The sequence below is a fragment of the Symphodus melops genome (genome assembly GCF_947650265.1).
Source record: "Symphodus melops genome assembly, chromosome: 14".
Taxonomy (NCBI): domain Eukaryota; kingdom Metazoa; phylum Chordata; class Actinopteri; order Labriformes; family Labridae; genus Symphodus; species Symphodus melops.
In genome coordinates, this window is record NC_136704.1 from 7418579 (window position 1) to 7439821 (window position 21243).

A 21243-nucleotide genomic window follows, 5' to 3' on the forward strand; every position below is an offset into this window, starting at 1 on the left:
ATTCTGGTGCAGTGAAGTCATTGTCATTAAACCAGAACACTAGACATGTCTCTTCCAGCGCCACACGCCCTTTGTGAGACAGCCTAGTCATGTTGAAATGAGGAAAGTAGTTTTTTATCCTGGAAATGCTGCCTGGCTTTGTTATGGTACCAAGCAGCACCCAATTATCAGTCGCGAAATGAATTGTGATTGTTTTAGCACCATTTTTCAAAAACAGTTTGCGCAGTAAGTGCAAGTGCAAGCTGTCTTGTCTCTCTATCCCATCTATGCCAGCTTAGCTGTAAAGCAAAACATGTGGCACTAAGAAGATTTGGGACTAAGCGAATTTCCCATCAAAACGTCCAAATGGTCCTCAGCTGTCTGACATTCCCATGTAGAGGGCAAACATGTTAGCTCTTGCAAGTTTGCCAGAAGTAAGTTGGGGAAGCTCATCCCCAGACATAACACAATTTTGGTGCCTGACTCATCTAATTTCTAAATGTGGGAAACAAACATTACTAGTGACAAGAGTAATTTCATTGTAAGCCTCTCATTATTAAGGTACCAGTTGTCTCTGTTAAATGGTTTTCATGATCCAGACATTTCAGAAAACTAACATGACTGAGTTGAACAAAGTCAGACGCAGACAGAGACAGGACTATAAATACCAGTAGACGTCATCAGGGAGATCCCCTTTCACTGGGGCTTAGTGTCACAATGATCCAAGCGCCATGGTCTAATCTTAGCTCACCGCTGACCCCCATCACTGTGACATCTAGGAACACAGGGCTTGTGTTTTGACTGCCTTAATGATTTAAGCTATTAAGAAGCGTGTTTGCCTGTGATTATCCAGGCAGGAAAAATATGTTAATTATTCAATGACAATAAATGTTCAGCTGACATCTAAATCAAAGTGGATTTGTTTGCTACATGGCATGCCCATTATCAGGGAAAGTTGTAGAAGTTAACAGGTGGACACACACACACACACACACACACACACACAGAGAGAGAGAGAGAGAGACACGCACAAAAACAAACAACAGGTACTGTCATGAACACTTTCAGCTATTTATGGCTGAAGTCCCCAGCTGTCAGATCAAGGTTGAAATGTCATCACAGGAAGTCAACAGGTGGAATAGTTTCCACACTGTAAAATGTACACATGATGTAAATGGGTATTTGATTTCCTCCACCTAGGACAAAAGAAGAATCCAGGAGAACATCACCATGAAAAGGAGAGAGATCGAGGAGGAGAAATTAAAACTACAGTATATAAAGGTACCAAATAGTCTTTTTAACAGCAAGAGAGCTAACATCCATAACTGAAAGACAAATAAACCCCCAATTCTTCCTCAATAACAGATTTGTGTTTTGTTAAACATTGAACACCTTTACTTGATCGTAAATAGCACAAAATACAACTTAACAAATGTTGAAACTGTAAAATGTCTTCTGGAAGACCATGTGCCAATTTTGAATTTGATGCTGACAACATGTTTTTAAAAAGTTATGTAGGATCATTTTAACCACTCTGTTGATTCGCTTAGCCCAAATTAAACTACCCATTTTAACACCAGAAATGATCATGCTAATGTCTTTATTGGTACATACTGTATGTATATCAGTTTTGAATTTACAAATGACAAGAGTTATTTGTAATAGGGGACAAAGCTGATCCGACTGACATGCAGATACAATGCATTGGGCTGTTTGTCAGGAGGCTGAAGGCTTCATGAACTACAGTATGTTCAGAGACAATGTTTTGGGGATTAGGATCAGATTCAAATTGTGCATATCATTTTCCAAAAACAGCAACATTTCTCAATTTCAACACTTGACATGTTGTCTTTGTGATATTTTCAATCAAATGGGGTTTCAGTGTTTTGCAAGTCACATAATTTTTTTCTTCTTTAATCACAGTGACTTTTATAGACAGTGATTACAACTGATTTATGATTGATCATAACAGAGTAAAAATCATCTGGACTGGAACTGATCTTAACAGGGCTTGTAAAGAATCCCAGGAGGAAATAAAAGGAAGATGACGTTGGTGTGTTCTTGTCCCAAAGCTAATAACACAAATACATTCTCTAACTCATTTTCTCACGATCCAAGATTCTTGACTCCTCAAGTATTAACCGAAGTCCCTCTGCAGCTGCACAATAAAATCTCCAATATTGTTCCCACTGTATCCACAGCTCTCCAATACAAATTGAAGTGTCAGCATTTTAAACTATAGTACCAAACATTCATTAGTCAACCCCTTCTGTAACACAATGCCGTTTATAAGAACTGTAATTCTCTGCATGTAAAGAAATAAGGAAATACTTGGTTGTGTATTCCAAACTTTTTACAAAATCTCTATTTAGCCATTGCTGACCCCAGGGGTCATTAAAAAAATAATGTGCAAAATTTTACACATAGCAGTAATCAAGTATATCCTCTGTAAATGTCTCTCTGACTCTTAACTGTCTACAATGAGTTAGATTGTGGAGGGCACAGCCTTTTATACAGCTGTTTTAGTCAACGATTAGAGAAAAAGGAGAATTACAAAAAAGGAGAATTGCTACTCACTGCTTATTGGATGTAAGTGTCTTTATACTGTCATGTCGTGTCAATTTATGTTCAATATAAAGCCACGAGTTAACCAAAGTGTGCTAACATTAGCCTGCTTACATACTAATGCAGCTCAATTTTAACTACTTTGTGCAAAAATGAGTGGAGGGGGTTTGGAGGTGTGCCGATGGAGAAGAACGGAGGCTTCAGAATAGCTGAGATGTCTCCAAACAGCAGTTTGTTTTGGTTTCATGCTGGTCCTCAAGGGTGACATCCACTGGATGAAAATGTCACACATTATGTAACATGTTTGGCGTAGGACATGTATTTGAAAACATTTCAACTTCGCAAATATTTTTGTGGTTACCATTTTCATAGGTTATAGTTTGGCAACAGGGTGTTACTTTCCACGCAAATTAAGTCAATTAAGAGATATGTAGCCACTTATCATATCTTTCTCTGAAGACGGAGGCTTTTCAATAATAAAACATGGTCAGATGAGCTTTTTAGGTTGTCAGGTGTTCTTCATTATTTTTAGTTTCATACACATGTTTGACATGCCTGACACATATGTTCTTGCAATCAATGCCAAATAAATCAAGCTTCCATTTATCAGGACCAAATACCTTAAATGATAGATAAATATAGGAATATTAAAGCTTTCATAAAGAGTACTGTCCTTTACTCCCTTTTGAAAGATCAAATATCCAAGTATAGTACTTTAAAGTATATATTTTTAAACCATATTATAACTTTGAGTACGGTTTCCTCAGTAAGTAAGCAAGTAAGTAAGTAAGTAAGTAATGTTTATTTATAGAGCACCTTTCACAGATAAAGATCAGAAAGTGCTTTACAACAATAAAAGGCGTAACAGGAACTAACAGTTAAGAACAGAAACAGGAAAACATACAATAAATAAAATAGATAAAAAATAGACTAAAGCAGCTACTCATCAACCAAAGGCCTGTCTGAAAAAAAGTGTTTTTAACTGCCTCATAAAAATTTCACAGTAGTCGACTGATCTAAAATTTAGAGGAAGCGCATTCCACAGCTTCGGTGCGAGAACTTGAAAAGCATGGTCACCACAGGTGTGTGACCATGCCACACCACCAGTAGTGTCTTTAAACTCCTTCTCTCAGATACTACCTTCTTCTAAACAAAATGTTAAACTCTAATCTGTAAGAGTCCTAAATGTGAAAGCAATGGGTGTCAGCAAAGTTTTCTTTGTTGCTTCATGAATGTATTTCCAGTAAGACCAGTAAAAGCCTCAAAGGCTTTCTATCTTATTGAACAAATTGACCTACTGCTGTCAGCACAGTAACTAAAAGTGAAACATTTGTCAATGCACTGATTCAACAAGCTTTACCATCTTCCTGAAGTCCACAATAAAGCAAAGAACATTTGACACCTTTCATAGTGACATATTTAAACTTTTGAAATATTGAATCTTCATTTTAAAGCTATGATATGATTAAGGCTGTCAGACTCTGGCCTTACAATAATACATTTAAGTCAAATATTTAATTAGGGAGAGGACACTAGCAGGACATCTAGTGGAAAGGCTGAGAATTTCTAGTTCTGGGAAGATTGAAAAGCAAAAAAGAGCAATTTATTATCTATAAAAGATAATAATACATGTAAATGAAATTATAAAACTCTACATACTGTTGGTGGCTGATATACCTGTTTGTTGGTTTGACTGACAGAAAAAATCCTTGAGGGAGCAGTGGCTGATGGATGGTCTCAGTCAGCAGTCGGAGGAGGAACAGGCGGCCATGAGGCTTCAGGCTGAGGATGAGCAGCAGCAGAGTGATCAGCTGCAGAGCAATATCCTCAGGTAAACTCAGCTTGAAAGAACCTGGAAAAATGTGGTTAAACATACACTCAATCCCACATCAGGCACAACCTGCAGGGAGTTTTAAGAAGTTTGTTTGTTTTGCTTTTTTTTTTTTTGGGGGGGGGGGGTTTGCTGAGAGTTTCCTGACATCTCACCATAGAAATCAGAACTTATAAACAATACATAAAGATACATGTACATAGAGGTTTTAACACTTTTAACAAGTGGAAAGTAAAGGTATCTTTGAGCAAACTGAACAACTTTGTCTCCCCTGGTGTTTTAGTTTCAGAAGCAAGGGGAAAGACAATTGAACAAATTAAACGTTATATACCAAATATATTTGTAAGAGTGCATCTTTGAATACTGGCAAACAATGATGGCTAAGTCTACAGTGCAGACAACATCAACAGAGAGGAAAATGAAGTAGGATATTTTGATTTGGAAGAAAAAGCATATTCTCCATTAAACTCTGAATTTAGCACCTTCAAATGCTAATGTGTTATGTGAATGTTTATTCTCCTAAATACTTCATCTTTAATCATTCCTCTTTCGACTCGTAGGAAGCAGTTTGGGAACCATGGAAATATTAACACTTTGACAAAGTGAGACAGCCCCCCCCTCCCCCCCAGTTAGATAAATGTATTGGCTAACAATTTTTTAAGTCATTATTTTAACATTAAGGGAACAGAATGCAACACATCTGGTATTTCATGCCATCCTTTTTAAAGACTCAGCATTGTGGGAGACTAAAGCAATAAATTATCAGCTCCTCGTGCAACCCTCAAAATGGATTGGCAACAGCAGTCTTAAATAATAATAATTTTTTAAGAAGAAGTTGTATCATCATCAGCATTTACCAGCAAGGTTCGCATGAGTGTTAGAGAGCACTTGACGAGCTTTGAACTGTCACCCACTCACTGATAAGCTTGTTTTTGTAATCTTAAAGCTGCATGTGTGTTTGTGTTTATGTTGTAGAGAGTTGGAAGCAGTGGGGGATTAGTGCCAGACTGCTTCACCTAAACTCCTAGTCAGCAGTTTGTGTGTCAGTCCAAGCCCCGACTGTTTAACTCTTTATTACATAAGAGAAGTACTTACCCACGGCTTAGTGTCTGCACACAACAACACATGCAAGCTTCATACACTACACATTTATAGAAACCACTACATTGCTGTGAGGAATTACTTTTAGAGTATATCCCAAATATCAGATCTTATAGAATAATAATTGCATTAAACGGATTCCTAACTTTCTTTACATATGCACATTTATAAATATACTGATTGTATTTCTATGGGAGTGGGAAAGTTCATATACTGCATGTAAAATAATCATTTATGTCATTGTTTTTTGCTTAAATTATTACCTTTCATTGTCTTTTAAAATAATCTAAGCCTGAGGGTTGAGCTTGAATTAACAGCCACAAATGCGCTCACTATGGCAGCTACACATTAAGTATATGAAACACGTCTTCAAAATGCCCATTTACTGAGAACTACTCCCTTGTCTGACATTCTGCTCTTTCAGTTAGAGCAAAGGGATTCCTGTTGTCTGCTGATGTTAGGGCAGGGTTGAACTTCACCCCCCTCTGAGTGCTGAAAAACTGAGAGCTCTCTCTGCTGAGCTGGATTAAAGCTAGCTGACTGAAGTCACACAGGCAATATCAGGAAAGATCCCCCTCTCAAACAACTCATCAGCACACAAGTAGTCCGACCTCTCTGTGATTAACTATAAAATCCTTTCTTTATGCCCCAAGGCTGACTGAAATAGAAAGATTATTGCTGATCATGGATATGAAATGAGTATCTCAAGAGGCTTATATATTAAGATATATGTAATCTTATTATTATAAAATATCAAAAATTGACATGTATCAGCCAGCAAGGTAACACTCAGAAAACAAGTGTGTTGTGATTACTTTATTGAAAGCCTTTCAAGTACCCTCCAGCTCCTGCTGGCATTAAGAACTGCTGAAAATGCTGTTTGTATAAGTGCCTGTTCCGTTAATAAACAGTTTATTATTCTCTTGTACAGAATAGAGAAGGAACTTGAGGCCTTGGAAACACAGGAGCTCAACATCTCTGCAAATGAGGAAGTCGTTTTGAAGCGGTTAAAAGAGGTGGAGAGGACGACTGAGGACATTATCAAGGTAGGCTCATAAAATCTGATGTGTTTTTTTTTTTTAACACTCGGCTTGCTAAACTGGCTCTTATGTTGTGTATTTCCTACTAATCAAATGCTATATGTCACTTTTCACCCTGAAGTACTGAAGCATGATGAAGGCTAATAAGGCTATAGACAAACACCTTTTGCCGATGTTTTGTGGGAGAATGAATTAAAAGCATGGGATTATATGTTTTGTGACAGATGATTGCAAATTCCCTAACGCCATCAGTATGATGTGAAATTATGAGGACTTAAAAGGCTGTTTAATTTGTGCAGCACTAATCCAGTCATACTTTGATCAATTTAAAATTCTATTGTTCACAATGTATAACAAGGTTTTTTAAAATGTGCAATATCTGAATTGATTTTTAAGTCAAATGTGCAGACTTCTTAATAATAATGTTAAGTTGTATATTTGTAGACAACATTTCTTTATGCACACTATTCCCCATGAAAGAGTAGCCTTATACCTGCTGAAAACCATTTCATCTGCGGTGCTTTCAATGACACTCTTGCACTGATAGAGAAATGACTCTTTAATCAATAGTCCAAAGACTTTCAGGTCAGCTGGTTGTTTGTGGCTTTATAAAACTTGCTCAGTGTTGGTGTGAATGTGAGAGTTAAACGTCCTTCTTGGTCTTACTGGATATTCAGAAGACAGCGATTAAATGTGTAAATGTGAGTGTTGCATGTCAATAATATTGTTTGTGCATTTATCTTATGGTAATCAATTTGTATGTCACAAACTGGGATACAGCAGCTGTTTGAACAATCATAGTAACATCTTGATTAAGTCATCCCTTGTATATTTGTTCTTTCAAACAGCAGACCTGAATTTAAAGGGTAACCTGAAACAGTAACTGTTGCAAATTATGGATACAAGTCGTGTGCAATTGGTGGTAATAACCTTGTTTGTTACTTGAGCACATCATGTATAACCTCAAGCTAAAATGGTTGTCCTTGTTGCTGGGGCTCATTACATTGCACATTGTTGTTACTGGAGTTTGACATTGTTCTTTGAGGCTGCAGAGCATTTTGCCTCTGTGAGTTCTGTGTTATATAAGAGAGGTAGAATTGACATGTCCGATGTGGCTATGATCCGCTCTGAATAAACTACTGAATTTAGATATGATTGTTTTCTACTCACTCTATGCTGCCTTTGGCGTTTCCTCTAACCTCTGCTTGTTTCTAACAAGATGCACTCCCTGTGGACTGTGTGGGTGTACTTTTGTTCACAAGAGGCTGCTTTAGTGAATAAGGTGGCAGGTAAATGGATTGCTCATGGCGGGTGTACGGGGAACAAGGATATGCATAGTTTGCTTTCTGGTTTTTGTTTGTATTAAGACTTAAAGGTGCATGATGTAGATTTGGTAGAGAGATTTGACGGTTGCAGAAGTGAAACGATTCTATGCTATTTTTTCTGAACGGAATTTGAAGAAAAACAAAAAAGCTCCCTGAACACTGTTATGATTTAAAAAGCTACTAGTAGAGTTACGATTTCACTCCTGGGGGCCCCCCACCATAACTTCAGCCTTTCATCTTCAAACAGTGTTACACAGGGACCAAATGTTCCTCTTAGGACAGTTTGTCTATAAAGTTACGAATATATACCACAGAATCTGTACACTTCTCCAACTGTCACATTTCTCTATAAAAACTATAGTGCACCTTTAAGGAGAACAGAGCAGACTAACTGTGGCATTAACATAACATAGTGATGGTTGTCTAATATTAACATCCATAATCTAAAATCCTGCTGTTGAATTTGTGCTTATTTCATCATTTTGACCATCAACTACTTTGTCTTCACATGTATAGGAGCTAAATGCAGAATTCCACGCAGGTAAACACTTTCATAGACTTTCTTCTCTGTTGTAATAAGTTAGTTAATGGCTTTGCCTTTCTACTTTTATTTCTCAAGTTTTCAGTTTTGTTATAACAGAATTAAATAACAAAACCATTTTTTCTCATTCATATTATTTCATTTTGAAACACTGAGATGTAGATTTGTTTTAAGAACTTTACCCTGTCTTTCTGAACGAGAGGTACTCAAAACTGACAAAAAAAATTATACAGACGCATATTGAATCCATTTTTGCAAAAAAAATAGTAATCTGCATTTACTACATAATTTGTTGTCAATTGAGAAGAAACAGGGCTGTTTTTCTGAATATCTCATTAATTCAAAGAAACAGAGCACATAGGTTTTTTTGTAGCCTAAAGTCAAAAGAGCCTTCAACTATCCCCATATTATATCAACTAGAAATATGGTTCTACAATAAAGCACAGTCTCTTGGTTGCAAATACTTACTTGTTTGTGTTTTTATTTTTGAACATATCTAAACTAAGCTTGATTTCTTTTTTTTTTTTTATTGGTCACCTTTCTCCCTAGATTTGACACATCATGTCATCTCACCACTCCCAAATATCTCATCACTCATCCCATTTATACCTGCAAAAACCATTCCTATTCCTGAGGCTGGCAGAGAAGAGCCAAAGAAAGGTATCTACATCATATAAATAGTGCATATGATGCTGCTTTGCTGGTTGATCATACAGCTCTCAGGAAATTAGGCTTGGCATAAGAGTTTGGCACAAAGAAAACATTTATTTTCTCTGGATGAATTTTAGATGTTCCACAAGTAGTTTCAAATCTCCATCTCCACGGTTGTGCAGACCTCTATTTTGTACTCTCAAGGTACAAATGTCTGTGAAAGACTAGCTGCTCTGACTGAAAAGTCCTTGTTCTATTATTTTCTTTTAAGAGCTGTGAATTTCCATTTCACCCAGATATGACCAACGAAGCTGTTATTTCACAATGATAGGAACAGCACATTCCCATGACTTTGCCATAGTCATTTATCATTAACCAGTGACTAAGGTTTTATTAGACTAGCAAAAGAATCCGGCTGTCAGTGATTTTTTCTTTCAAAAACACATATATTCTTTTAACAGTATGAAAGAATAACTAAGAGAAAGTCAGGTATCCTATGTATAAATGATTCTGTTCAGTTATATCAATTAACATTTAAAGTTTTTTTTGGATTGGTTTTTTTGGATTGGTCTATTTGATATCTGAGAATAGCAAAAGAGCAAAAGTTCACTGTATTAGTCTGTTGGCACCTTAAGCTTCAGCTACTCAATGTTTCCCCAAAAAAATTTGCTGTTCATAATCTAAGATGTACAGGTGTGGATTGGGGCCACTGGAATTCCAACTTTCATCTCAATTAAAATCAAAATTCGGACTTTAATCTCAGAATTCAGACTTTTTTCTCAAGGGTCTTTCCGATAGGACGCAGTGCAGCAAAAGGGGAAAGCGCACACAAGCAACAGCTCGTGTTTCTAGGTGACCAAAACAATAGTCGGGGAAAAGAGCTTGGGAAAGTAGCTAACACAGCACTATGTAGGCCTATATATGTCTACGATTGAGAAAAAAATCCCAGACTTTTGATCTGCTGCGAGAAGGAGAAGGGCAGGAAAGAAAATTTGTGTGTGTTCATTAAATCTTTAGGGCACGTTAGGATGTGGGATAGTTTAGGCTCGTTCAGGAGCTGCACCGCTAAAACTATCTTTTCACGAGCATGACAAATTTTACTGTTCTTTTTTTAAACACATCTGGAATGCCTAAACTGTTGGAATATCTTTCAAAGCAAAACCTTTTTTTTTTTCTTCGATGTCTCAGTAGGTCTTTAAACTAGAGATCAGGAAAGTGAAACACGGTTTGGTGTGGTCTGAGCCTATAAAACGAGAGGTGTCATCAGGGCACACTGCTTGAGAGTAGAAAATGTTTTAACTTTAGCGCAGGAGCGGTGCGCAGGACCCTGCACTGTGCTTAAAAAGGCGGGCAGGATTTCAGAGCAATCCAATGCACAATGAATGGGTTTGATGGCAGGCACTGTCAGCCGTGTCCTATCTGAAAAGCTCTTCGGGATTCTGGCTCAAAAAAAAAAAGTCAGACTTCTGAGACTAAAACTTGAATTCTAATAAAAAGTCAGAACCAACTTTTTTTTTCTTCAATTTTTTTTTCTTCCGTAGAGATGCCACTGAGCTTAATACATTTTTACAGTGCTTGAAAATGCATGAAGAATCACTGTGCAGCATATTATATCACGTATACAATTTTTGTTTTACACTGTTAATATATAAAATGACTGTCAAAAGTCCTTTATACAAGTATTTTCCTCTATTTTTTACAGCTACATTTGCAATGGAAATTAGTGTTGAGCACAATAGTAGAACTGGCAAAAGTCAGGTAGTCTCCACTGCAACAATCACCCCAGAAGCAATCCAGGAAAGGGGGTTAAAGGTTTACGATGATGGGAGGAAGTCTGTATATGCACTGCACCCAGACGGACGCAAAAAGTTGAATGGAGCAATTGGAGAAATGACATCCAACGAGGTAGAAGAGCTGCTGCATCAGGCCACAGACAAGAATGTGCCAACGGATGTGCAGTACCATAAGCCTGTCTACTCTGTCCCTTACAAAGGGAACAGCAGACCATCAACACCCAGGACACCAAATAAAGCACAGAGGCTAACCCCATCACCCAGCTGCAGTCCCTTCCATAGTACAACCTCATCTAGAACTGAAGCTTGTACCTTTAGAGAGGAAAATGAGAAAGGAAAAGATCTGGAGGGATTGAAAACCCAAAATAAAACAACTAGCCCCAGCATCATGAAACAAGACTCCACGTCAAAAGACCTTACAAGACCTGGAGAAGAAATCAAGCTGCCATGTTTGAACGATCAAGAACAATCTAACAATGATAGTTCTCTTAAGTCACGATCTGACTTTGGTGTCAAAACTCCTCAAGGACTTAACAAAAGCAAGACAGATTTCGGAAATCCAAACCCAGCAGCTCTTGTTTCAGTCAAAGCAAAGTCTGAAGGAATGCCTCCACTAATACAGCCAATCTACCTGGCTATCGACAACTGTAGTCCTTCAGTTGCCTGGCACGAGTCTGAAGTTGATCTAGATGATACCTTAAGAGAGAGCCCGGGAGATATTAACAGATACTCACCTTTCAGTGCAGAGAGTATTTCTTCTCGTAACCTTGTCAACAACCTGCCAGACGGGGTAGAATCAGAACCAATCACAATGATCTTCATGGGCTATGAGAATGCTGAGGGTGAGGAGGAAGATGACATCCAGGCTGAGCTGGTTGTCATAGGTAACAGCGATGATGATGATGATGATGATGACGATAAAGAGAACAAGTATGTTAAAAATGAAAATGAAGAGGAGGACTGTCTCTCATACCACCCAGAGGGATACAAGAGCAAAGTCTTCCAACCTGAAGTGGGTGTGGCCAAGGTTACTGACTGCAGACACACTATTGAGAGCACCTACACAAACACGGATGATTCAGGGCTTCACAAGCCAACTTTTGTGCACAAGCCTGGAAAGCATAGTCCTTACCTGCAAGGACAGAGAGTAGAGGAATCTGAAAATACAGGCAGCATCAACATGGAGAATATGAAGCTGTGCTCAACAGGAAGATAAGACTACATTTCACGTATTGCTGAGAAACTGGGTCAATGAAGAGAACCTATACAAATAGGATTTAGTCATCTTTCTACATTGTAGTACTTCATGCTTATCCATGGATCATAGTTCTGAACATTTCACAACCTGTTGCCAATCCATCCTACAGTGCTACTTACCATTGCTTCTGCTGTGTTTCTAATGCAATTAGAAGGTTCCTTCTCATGCCATTTAGTACAAAAAGGTTATTTTTGTCCTGATCAGTGGAAACTGCTCATATCCACAGATATGTGAATCACCCCTTGTGCCTTGGTGATTTAGAAAGCTTTGTTGCCACCTCCTGGCAAATTAGTTTTATTACACAGTCCAAAATAACAGGGGCTCTGCCTTATGAGGTAAATTTCGATACCAATTGTTGTTTTATTTTTGTACATGATTTTTGAGAAATTAAAACTAGATATATCATTAGTTCTTAATACTAAGTGTTTGGTTTTGCTGCCACCTAATCTCCTCCAGCTTAAATTGCTTTGTCTTTTTTATCTCAGCTAGAGGACTGGAGGGACATGATCAAGTGTTAGCCATGCAGCCTCTATTTGTGCCTAAACAAACAGCAGCCCTTACTTCTTTTAAAAGCCATGGACATTCAACTGCATATCTAAACTAGCAAGTTGAAGTATTATTGGAAATGTAAGACATATTTTCAAACTGGTCATCAAATTAGGCTTTTTTCCTGAAAAGTATTAATACACTGAATTGTTTGAGGCTGAAGAACTTTTGCATAATCATGCTGCAAAAACAGCCTAAGAGATTTTTCCCAAGATGGCAAACCAAATGTTGCCTTAAGTAATGCCCTATCCAAGCGATATGAAATGGCAAAAAGCATGTGAACACAATATTTAAAATTTGATCTGTATCTGTTTATCTTGTGAGCATATGGCTCATAGAAATAGAAAATCTATACAGTGCTGTTTCAGACCAAAGCATTTGTTTTGTGTTGTGTCATCAATTTGTGTTTGCTGCTGTATCAATAGTGCTCTTTTGGATAAATAAAAAACAATATCCTGTTGCCCGATTCTGAACTATGAAGGAAAACTTTTAACAGAGCCTTTAACAGAATAGTTTAAAGGATGAGATAGCTGCATATTAGTGTCAGAATCCCCTGTTCAGCTGTGGTTTATGATAAAACTGTTCGGCTAAAGTGTTAAAAGGTGACTGTAAAATTAGACAAAGTATTTACCCTATAAATGACAGTCTGTTTGTTCTAATACGGTCTAAGGTAACTGACCAGTGTGTTTCCTCTGCGATTAAAAATATTTCGGTATTAATAAACTGTCTGGTTGTTTTTCGACAGCGGTACATGACTGTTCATTTCAGTTGTATGTTTCTCATAAAATGTGCTTTCTTTTTTCAAAACATCTCCTTGCATTGAGTTTTGGTACTAGTTGATATGATCCATTTCACTTTTAAATCACGTTTTTATAGCTACCAAGTGCTTTTTTTTTTTTTTTTTACTATCACCTAAAGAAAACCTCAGTTTGAAAAGTTAGAAACTTAAGAGTGTGGTCATGATCATCTTCTCTCAGTCAGTATTCACCTATAAAGTAAACTTAGCTATAAATACCAAAACAAAATGACTCTTAAGACAGTTGTTTTAATCACGGTAAATGAAAAAAAAACTTGAATTCTATTTAATCAATCTCATGTGCGAGCTGTTCTTTATAATTGAAATCCAGGATAGCAGATTTGCTCTGAATCACGTCTGCATGGACTCGTGGGCTGACAGATGAATGTCACTCTTCTGTTCCTTTTGTGAAACATTCATCCTTGGTGGCTTTCTTTTCCACTCTGCATCTCTCTGTGGCATTATGAAGAACATGGAGGAGGGTGAAAAACATGAGGTGGCACTGTAGACATCTTGTTTAAAGGATAGTTACATAACAGCAATTTCTTTTGTCCTTTTTTATTGCAGGACAAATGGCAAAATATCACAGGAAAGACATTTACAATGAGTACAGGCCAAAAAGGATAAAATGTTTATGTTTTACATGTCCCAGGCTCCTGTTTCACATGTTAAGGGAACACACGTTAACAGCAGACAAAAATATGAAAAGTGACAACCCAGGGGCATTAAATTAGTGACATTGATATACCATTTTCATTTTTCAAAAGAGTGTAATTAGACCACTGTGTCAATGTTTCCCTCACACATGCTTTCTGAGATTGGCAGTTTTTCCTTTTTTTGTTGGTAGGTAAGATGACTCACTCCTACTCCTCTTGAATTGATGAGAATCAAAAACATACTGAGATGTATACAGCCTTCCTTCAAAACATCCTGATGAGGAGAAAGTGTTACGTTAGCATTAGGGTAGTTTTTAATTTAACTGTTCACAGTAAGATCCGTGAATAATCAAAAGTACAATTATTTATTAGAACATTTATTTAACGTTATTAGAACCTATATTCTATAGGTTAAGTTAGGTTATTGACCAAATATAACTAGTAGGTGAAAGTTATCTATGTTTCACAGAGACACCTGGCTATGAAGACATCTCAACAATCTGACCAATAAGGGGGGCAATAATAACTTAAATAGCTAATATAATCGGTCATGTATTGTTCACCAGTGTTTGTGGTCCTCCCTATGTTCCCTTAAAGCGCTATGGAATAATAAATAACTGAACACAAATTTACTTTATTTATTTTTACAAATGTTTATCTTTAAAAACAAAAAAGCCCAGAGTGAGCAGAGCAGAAGTCAACATGTTTCTTTTCATTACCTTGACACAACATGCAGCAAAACTTCAATAACTATTTGGTCACACAAACAACGTCAAGCTCTGTATTCCATTTTAACATCCCTGTAACTCAAAAGAAAGATGTTTTTCTTTGGTGTGCTGTAAGAGGTTTCAAGTAGAGTGCAGGATGCATAAGCACTGTTACATTTCTTTATATACCGCTCTCTAATACATTCATGTATGGGTAAAATATTTACATTTTTGCACTATTTGAATGTAAGTAACTGACAAAACAATTGTTTTGATTCATTCTATAACTTAAGCATTTGATAATAATTGAAAAAGGCTTACTGTTTGCAGGCAAATCTCAGTGTTATGGTACCAGAAATTATTCAAGGTTTTATTGTAGTGCATTAGTGAATTTTGTTTATAGATTATCTGTTGTGCTGAGCATCATGTTAATAAAGAGAACTAAATCCTTCTGCCAAATATCAAGATATAAATAAATGGAACATAGTGCATCATTGCCAAATTGTTTTCTTATAATAAAAGCATTATCCTAAAAATATATATGTAAAAATGTATAATTCCAAAAGTGTACTGTGGGGTTTTTTTAGGTTCGTGAAAGCAGAGGGGGGAAAAAAAACACACTGCGGGAGTGAATGCATGTTTGAGCACAAGATGAGCTCCTCTCGGTTTGTGTGTTTGTGAGATAGCGCTCATGTATTGGCTGTCTCCATTACACCCTCCTTCCACTAACTGTCCAATCAGAGGCAGCAGCAGCAAGCAGAGCTGCCAGTGTGAGGCTGCACACAGATACAGAGCAAAGCCCTCTGCATTAGCCCGCTTCACTGTCCAGGTAGGTCCATTAACACACACACACACATTCAGGCAACCAAAAGTTTGCAAAGATTTTCCTTTGTGTCAGAGTATCGATCCATGCTGCATTATCTGCTTCAGCTACTTAAATGGATATCATGTCATGTGTTTGGTATTGATGTGGATGAAGTGATGCTGCGAGCCTGCCACCAGAGCAAAATTATTGGGTTGATAATATGCTGTGTATCGACTAGCTGCAGTAGTCTGAATTTCCGTGTGGGTGCATGTGTTGGTGTGTAATGGATTTAGAGGGTGTGAAAAAGCTGTGAGGTTAAACACTCCTTGTATCGAATGGATAAATACTAACATATTTCATTTCAACATTTATTATGAGAACATTTTTCCAATATAAACTTGAGATGTTGATATTTGCTGGTTGGACTACTACTTTTACAGGTTCATTGACTTAACCATCTTATCTCGTCACTGGTATCTGATCATACAGATAGCATGGATTCGACAAGGTTTAGGGACAGCAGTCTTTGTCCAGGGGCATAGACTTTTTAAAAGAGGGGCAAAAGCCTTTAGATGTTAACTTCGGCTCTTACACACCTTAACCTTAATCTAAAACATTCAAAAATAATGTTTGAACGATAGAAAGTTATTCCTGAAGAGCAGCATTTACACCTGCAGACAATGTGCAGTAAGTTAAGAGTTTGAAAGGACCTGGAATTTCAATAGGAAGGTATTAGGAACAATTAAAAACTGTATGTTGTCAAAACCTTATTTGTCACAGCTGTTAGGATAAATTCATTCTGTTACCTAAATCACTTGACCTTTGTGAAATTATTACCTTTGGGTTTGGTCCTTAATCTCTTAAACTGTACTGCATCTCTTACAACACACAAGACAACCAAGTTATTTTATCCAGTTGTAAATGGTAGAGTTAGTGATATTCTGTACAGTTCTTGTTGTAAGAGATTTCTATGAAACCGCAAAAGCAAGCTGTGTTAGTTTGGTGTTAGTTTCTGTAATCTGTGTACGGCTCTTAGGTAAAACCTCATTGGTTTGTACTGGATACATTTAAACAAGTAAAAATGGTTACATATGTTGTTTCTTAAATAAGTGCTTTGTAACCTTTAAAAACAAATAGCCATTAATCAATCAGTTCTCATTTTCATTTCCACCCAAGGGCCTACTGTATTTGTTTGGAATGATCCGAGGGGGTGTATTAATACAGGTTAGTCCTCCAGTGAGAGGACTGGCTGCTTGAAAGGTTCTTTTGGATTGCATCGAAATGGACATCCGTGTATGCACATGGAAAATGTAGCACAGTGCAACAGAATAATTTACTGATTTTAATAGTTTTGGATGACAATGTCAAGTAATGTATATATATTTATATTTAGTATCATAGCAGCCTAATAGCTTAACACAAATTTAAGTAATGCTTATTTCTCAATTGACAGTGTAAAAGTATTATGTGTGCAGTTTAGCCTGCAGCTGTCTTGCAAGGTCGACTGCTTTGATTGCATGTGAATTCTGAGTGCAGAGACACTGTCGATAGAAGAAGCATTTTCAGTGCTCTCACAAACATGAAAAACGTGTCAGTACTTGTGTGAAGCTGCACCAGAGACATACAAATACAATTCTCACATGTACACATAACATCTGTATCCCTCTGACAGATTTCAATCTGTGAACCTCCAGCAAGGAATTCAGCAGATATAAAAAGGGTGAAATGCTTTTTGCCAATCTTCAGCTGTGGCTGTAAGTGTCCCTGAGACAAGAGGCACTTCATTCAAATGTTTTTTTTTTTTCTCCAGAAGATGAACCGAACACCTCGCATTTCGTATAAATATAAAGGATTCAAATTTGGAGGCTAAAAACCTCTGAATTATCTTTGCACATGTCCAACTCACAACTTCACAACTCAAATGTGGTATTGTATGCAGAATTTGGTGCTTGTTGGGAATGGGTTTGCTCAGAACCTGGCTTGTCAGGAAGGGCTAGGTGCAATGTGTAGTGTTGTGCTCAATGAAACAAATTCACATAGGACATCTTTAGGTATTGGAAAATACACCTGCTATGACATAGTTGCCTGTTCTAGCAATAGTAGAGGCTATGTGTCATAACAGCACAGATGCTTGGGGTTGCTAAGATTCAGGTGCAGTGATTGAAAGTGATTGAAAAACAGTCTTGGACTCAATTCCAGATATGACATTATGAATGGTGATCTTATATATACGCTAAAATTATTACGATAACGTCACTGCACGCATGCGCGTAAGTTACACAAATCTGTTTTAAAAAGAGGAAAACGTTTCCTGTCAGGAAAACGTTAATGTTATGTTGCTAACTTTCATGTTATGTTGCTAATTTTAACATTGAATAACAGCTAAGCAAAAGGGAATGACAAAATTTGCCATACACACAAAATGCCATACAGACCTTGTACAGTGTTAAGTAAGCAAACAAAGTTACACAAAATTAGTGGTGTGATTTCATCCTGGCCAAATAATTTCATCTGGCTTTTTGTTAACGACGGTGAATTTACGTTAGTGTTAATTCAAAAGCTTGGCAGACAAACGTTAAATATTCAAAAGGAAAACGGGACAGTATTTACAGTCAAACGGAAAGTGGAATAGTATTTACTAAACATAACATAGCATAGCGATCAGATAAATGGTAGACAGACAGACAGACAGACAGACAGACAGACAGACAGACAGACAGACAGACAGACAGACAGACAGACAGACAGACAGACAGACAGACAGACAGACAGACAGACAGACAGACAGACAGACAGACAGACAGACAGACAGACAGATTTATACAGAACAGTTTAATTTGTTATTGTAAAATGTCCATCTTTTTTTTATTTCACAGCATAGCATGTAAAACACTCTTGATTGGGATTGGAACACAATGTGTGCGTCTGTCATTGGGAAAATGCCGCAGGAAGCCTCATCCCCACTCAGTCTCATCTTAATGACATTTCTGCCAATACTCCGTGTGTGTGTGTGTTTGTGTGTATGCTGTTGAGTCAGTTCAACATTCTCTACACAGAGGGCTGCCAAACTTTGTTTTTACTCTGTTACAACTCAAAAAAATGTGTCAGCTTTTGGACAGTATATAGTAGCTGTGTTTCTCTCTATTTGTGCGATTTGGATGCCATTCTTGGATATGATTTCTGTGTGGATGACCTACTCCATGTTGTTGGTAGGTAAGGTTCTGCTATGGTGCATTTAGTTAGGTTCTAACCCCGTAAGTGAAATAGGATTGCCAAAAAAATGTAGAGAATTTTACATTTATTTTAACATAATACAGGTTAAGAAGTATAATTGAAATAGTCTTAACACAGAAAGCTGAAATAATTCATCTGTGAGCTGCATCATTGTTCTGGTTATTGGCAGTTTTTGCATCGGCCTATCTAATGTTTTCTAAATTAGCATAAATCTACATGGAATATAATCAGGACACATGTAATGACTTTAGTTTTTTTGTATGGTCAATGGCATGGCTCTACATCACAAAATAATTTGTTGGTTTTTTTGACAAAGTAACATCCAATCATTAATTTAAAGCTAAACATTAAAGGTCTTAAAACCACACATGTAATGATACACATTTTTTACATTAGTTATGAGCAGTCCTATTGCTGTAACTTCTGCAAAATCATAAAATCACTACTGATTTTGCCCAGTTTATATTTTCGAGAATTTAGAAACAAAAAAATCTGGTTTGTATAATTGTATCAACCTAAGGCAAAAAAAAACCAACCCAAAAAAACATGTAGGAATACAATCAAAAGCTAATATCATCACACACCAGTAAATTTGGTGTTTCTTTGTGTACTCACTCTACTTTCAGTATGATGTGATGTCTTTTTTTTTTTACTTTTCAGACCACCTTCAAACACCACACTAGTTTGATTTCAAGTGAACAATTACGTATCTTAAAAGAATAAAAAAAATGAGAAATGTGCAATGTCTTAGTGGATTACGCACCATGATGTTTTTATGTATAGGCCTGTAGCAGGATTGGACACCACTGATAGAGTCTAGACACTGGTTATGGTGGTAAAAGATGGATGCAGGGTGTGATGAGATTAGACTTCTGAGGAGTTGAACCTGGACATTGATGAGACAATTGGAGGTGAACAGAGAACGGTTGCAACGACAAACTGAAATGACAACTGACAGACAAGAACAAATTTAGAGATTGGCAGCAGCAGCAGAATGATTGGTTAAAAAAAGAGGTCAGGACTAGATCTGGTGTGTCGAATTTAAGAGAGTAAATGCCCATTATCAGCTGATCACCAGAGCAGGCAAAGATGGGGATAGAGACACTGTAATTTTTTAACAGCCACATTTAATGGTAACCCATCATTCATTGTCTTACATTGGGTTGTCTCTACACCAATCTTAAAACCAACTTACCAACCTCTGAAGACAATATCTGCCTAAAGCCAGAACGTTTCATATTAAACAACTTCCAGCCAAAACTTCATTGTTTACAGTCCAAAGCATATCCTGGTAATGGGTCTGAAGTTGCTCAAAAAAATGGAAAAAGGTGTCAAGTCTGTGCTCAATAGGACAAAAACAACTTTATAAAGTAATTATATGATATTTATATTAATTTCACTTCATGTTGAAATTGAAAGGATTTCTCAGTTGGTTGATTATATTTATGTTAAGAACATCAATAATATTGCCTAGTGGATAATCCAGCCAACAAATGTTAGCCTGTAAGGAGACTCTTCCATTTATCCTGTTTTCTTTCAGTTTATGGATGCAAATATACTGCCAACAGACACGGCAGAATGCAAATTCATTTTGGAATTGGCACTTTAATTTCACTTTGACTACTGCACCCAATCACTTATAACGGTCTGCTGATGAGGTGGTGAGGGGGAGGTGGAGGAGGCGACAACTGAATAGTGTCAGGCCTGTTGATGGTTGCCATGGTGCTCAGTCTGTCGTATAGATGTGTCCTTTTACATGTAGGTCTTTGTGAGTATGGTACTTTTGTGCATGTTATCCAAAACAATTACTGGCAAACAAGTCAGTAAGACTCAATGAATATTTTCTTTATCCTATTTTAACTTACATGTCTGCTTGAGAGTTTTACAGTTAAACACAGGTCTTTGACCGGGAGACCACAGGTCTGGTCACCTTCTGCAGGCTATAATTCTCTAATCTTTGGCCCCCATGAGTCACAGACCTCAATGCTTTTGAAAGATGTGTTTGAGCAGTCCTTATTTCGTTCCTTATTTCTATCACAGTGCAGACCACAAAAGAAGAGTTTACCAAAAGGTCCCGGTGAGGCCTGATGATCTGCAGCAAAAAAACATTAAGCATTAAGTCCAACACCACATAACAGTCTTAATGACTTTCTAACGTAACTATATGCAATACAATAATCAAATATTTAAACAAACAAAAGACATTGAAAATTCTCAAACATGCAGTGCGTGTCAACCGAATATGTTGAGGTTGTAGTTTGGATCTTTTTCTAAAATAGCTTCAACTTTTTTTAAGAGTAAAGTAAGTTTGAAGATACAATTTGTAAGCTAAGTACCACATTTATAGAGCTTTGCTTAATTCAGTTTTATGTTTTAGGCACCAAACCCACCCGTTCAGAACTGCATACTCCATCT

General features: G+C 37.1%; 1 protein-coding gene across 5 annotated transcripts in view; it reads left to right on the plus strand.

Moving 5' to 3' along the window:
• The window catches only part of palmdb (palmdelphin b), a 196376-nt gene that overhangs the window by 11393 nt on the left and 163740 nt on the right, over nt 1-21243 (plus strand). For 3 of the 5 annotated variants that reach the window (XM_079360791.1, XM_079360789.1, XM_079360790.1), the window contains exons 3-5: nt 1180-1260; nt 4245-4375; nt 6408-6522. In XM_079360791.1, coding sequence (XP_079216917.1) covers nt 1180-1260; nt 4245-4375; nt 6408-6522 — 327 coding nt within the window. Of the gene's footprint in view, nt 1-1179; nt 1261-4244; nt 4376-6407; nt 6523-8357; nt 8383-8931; nt 9043-10735; nt 13329-15465; nt 15619-21243 lie in introns of those variants that run through there. The other 2 variants (XM_079360793.1, XM_079360792.1) reach the window with 2 other exon arrangements.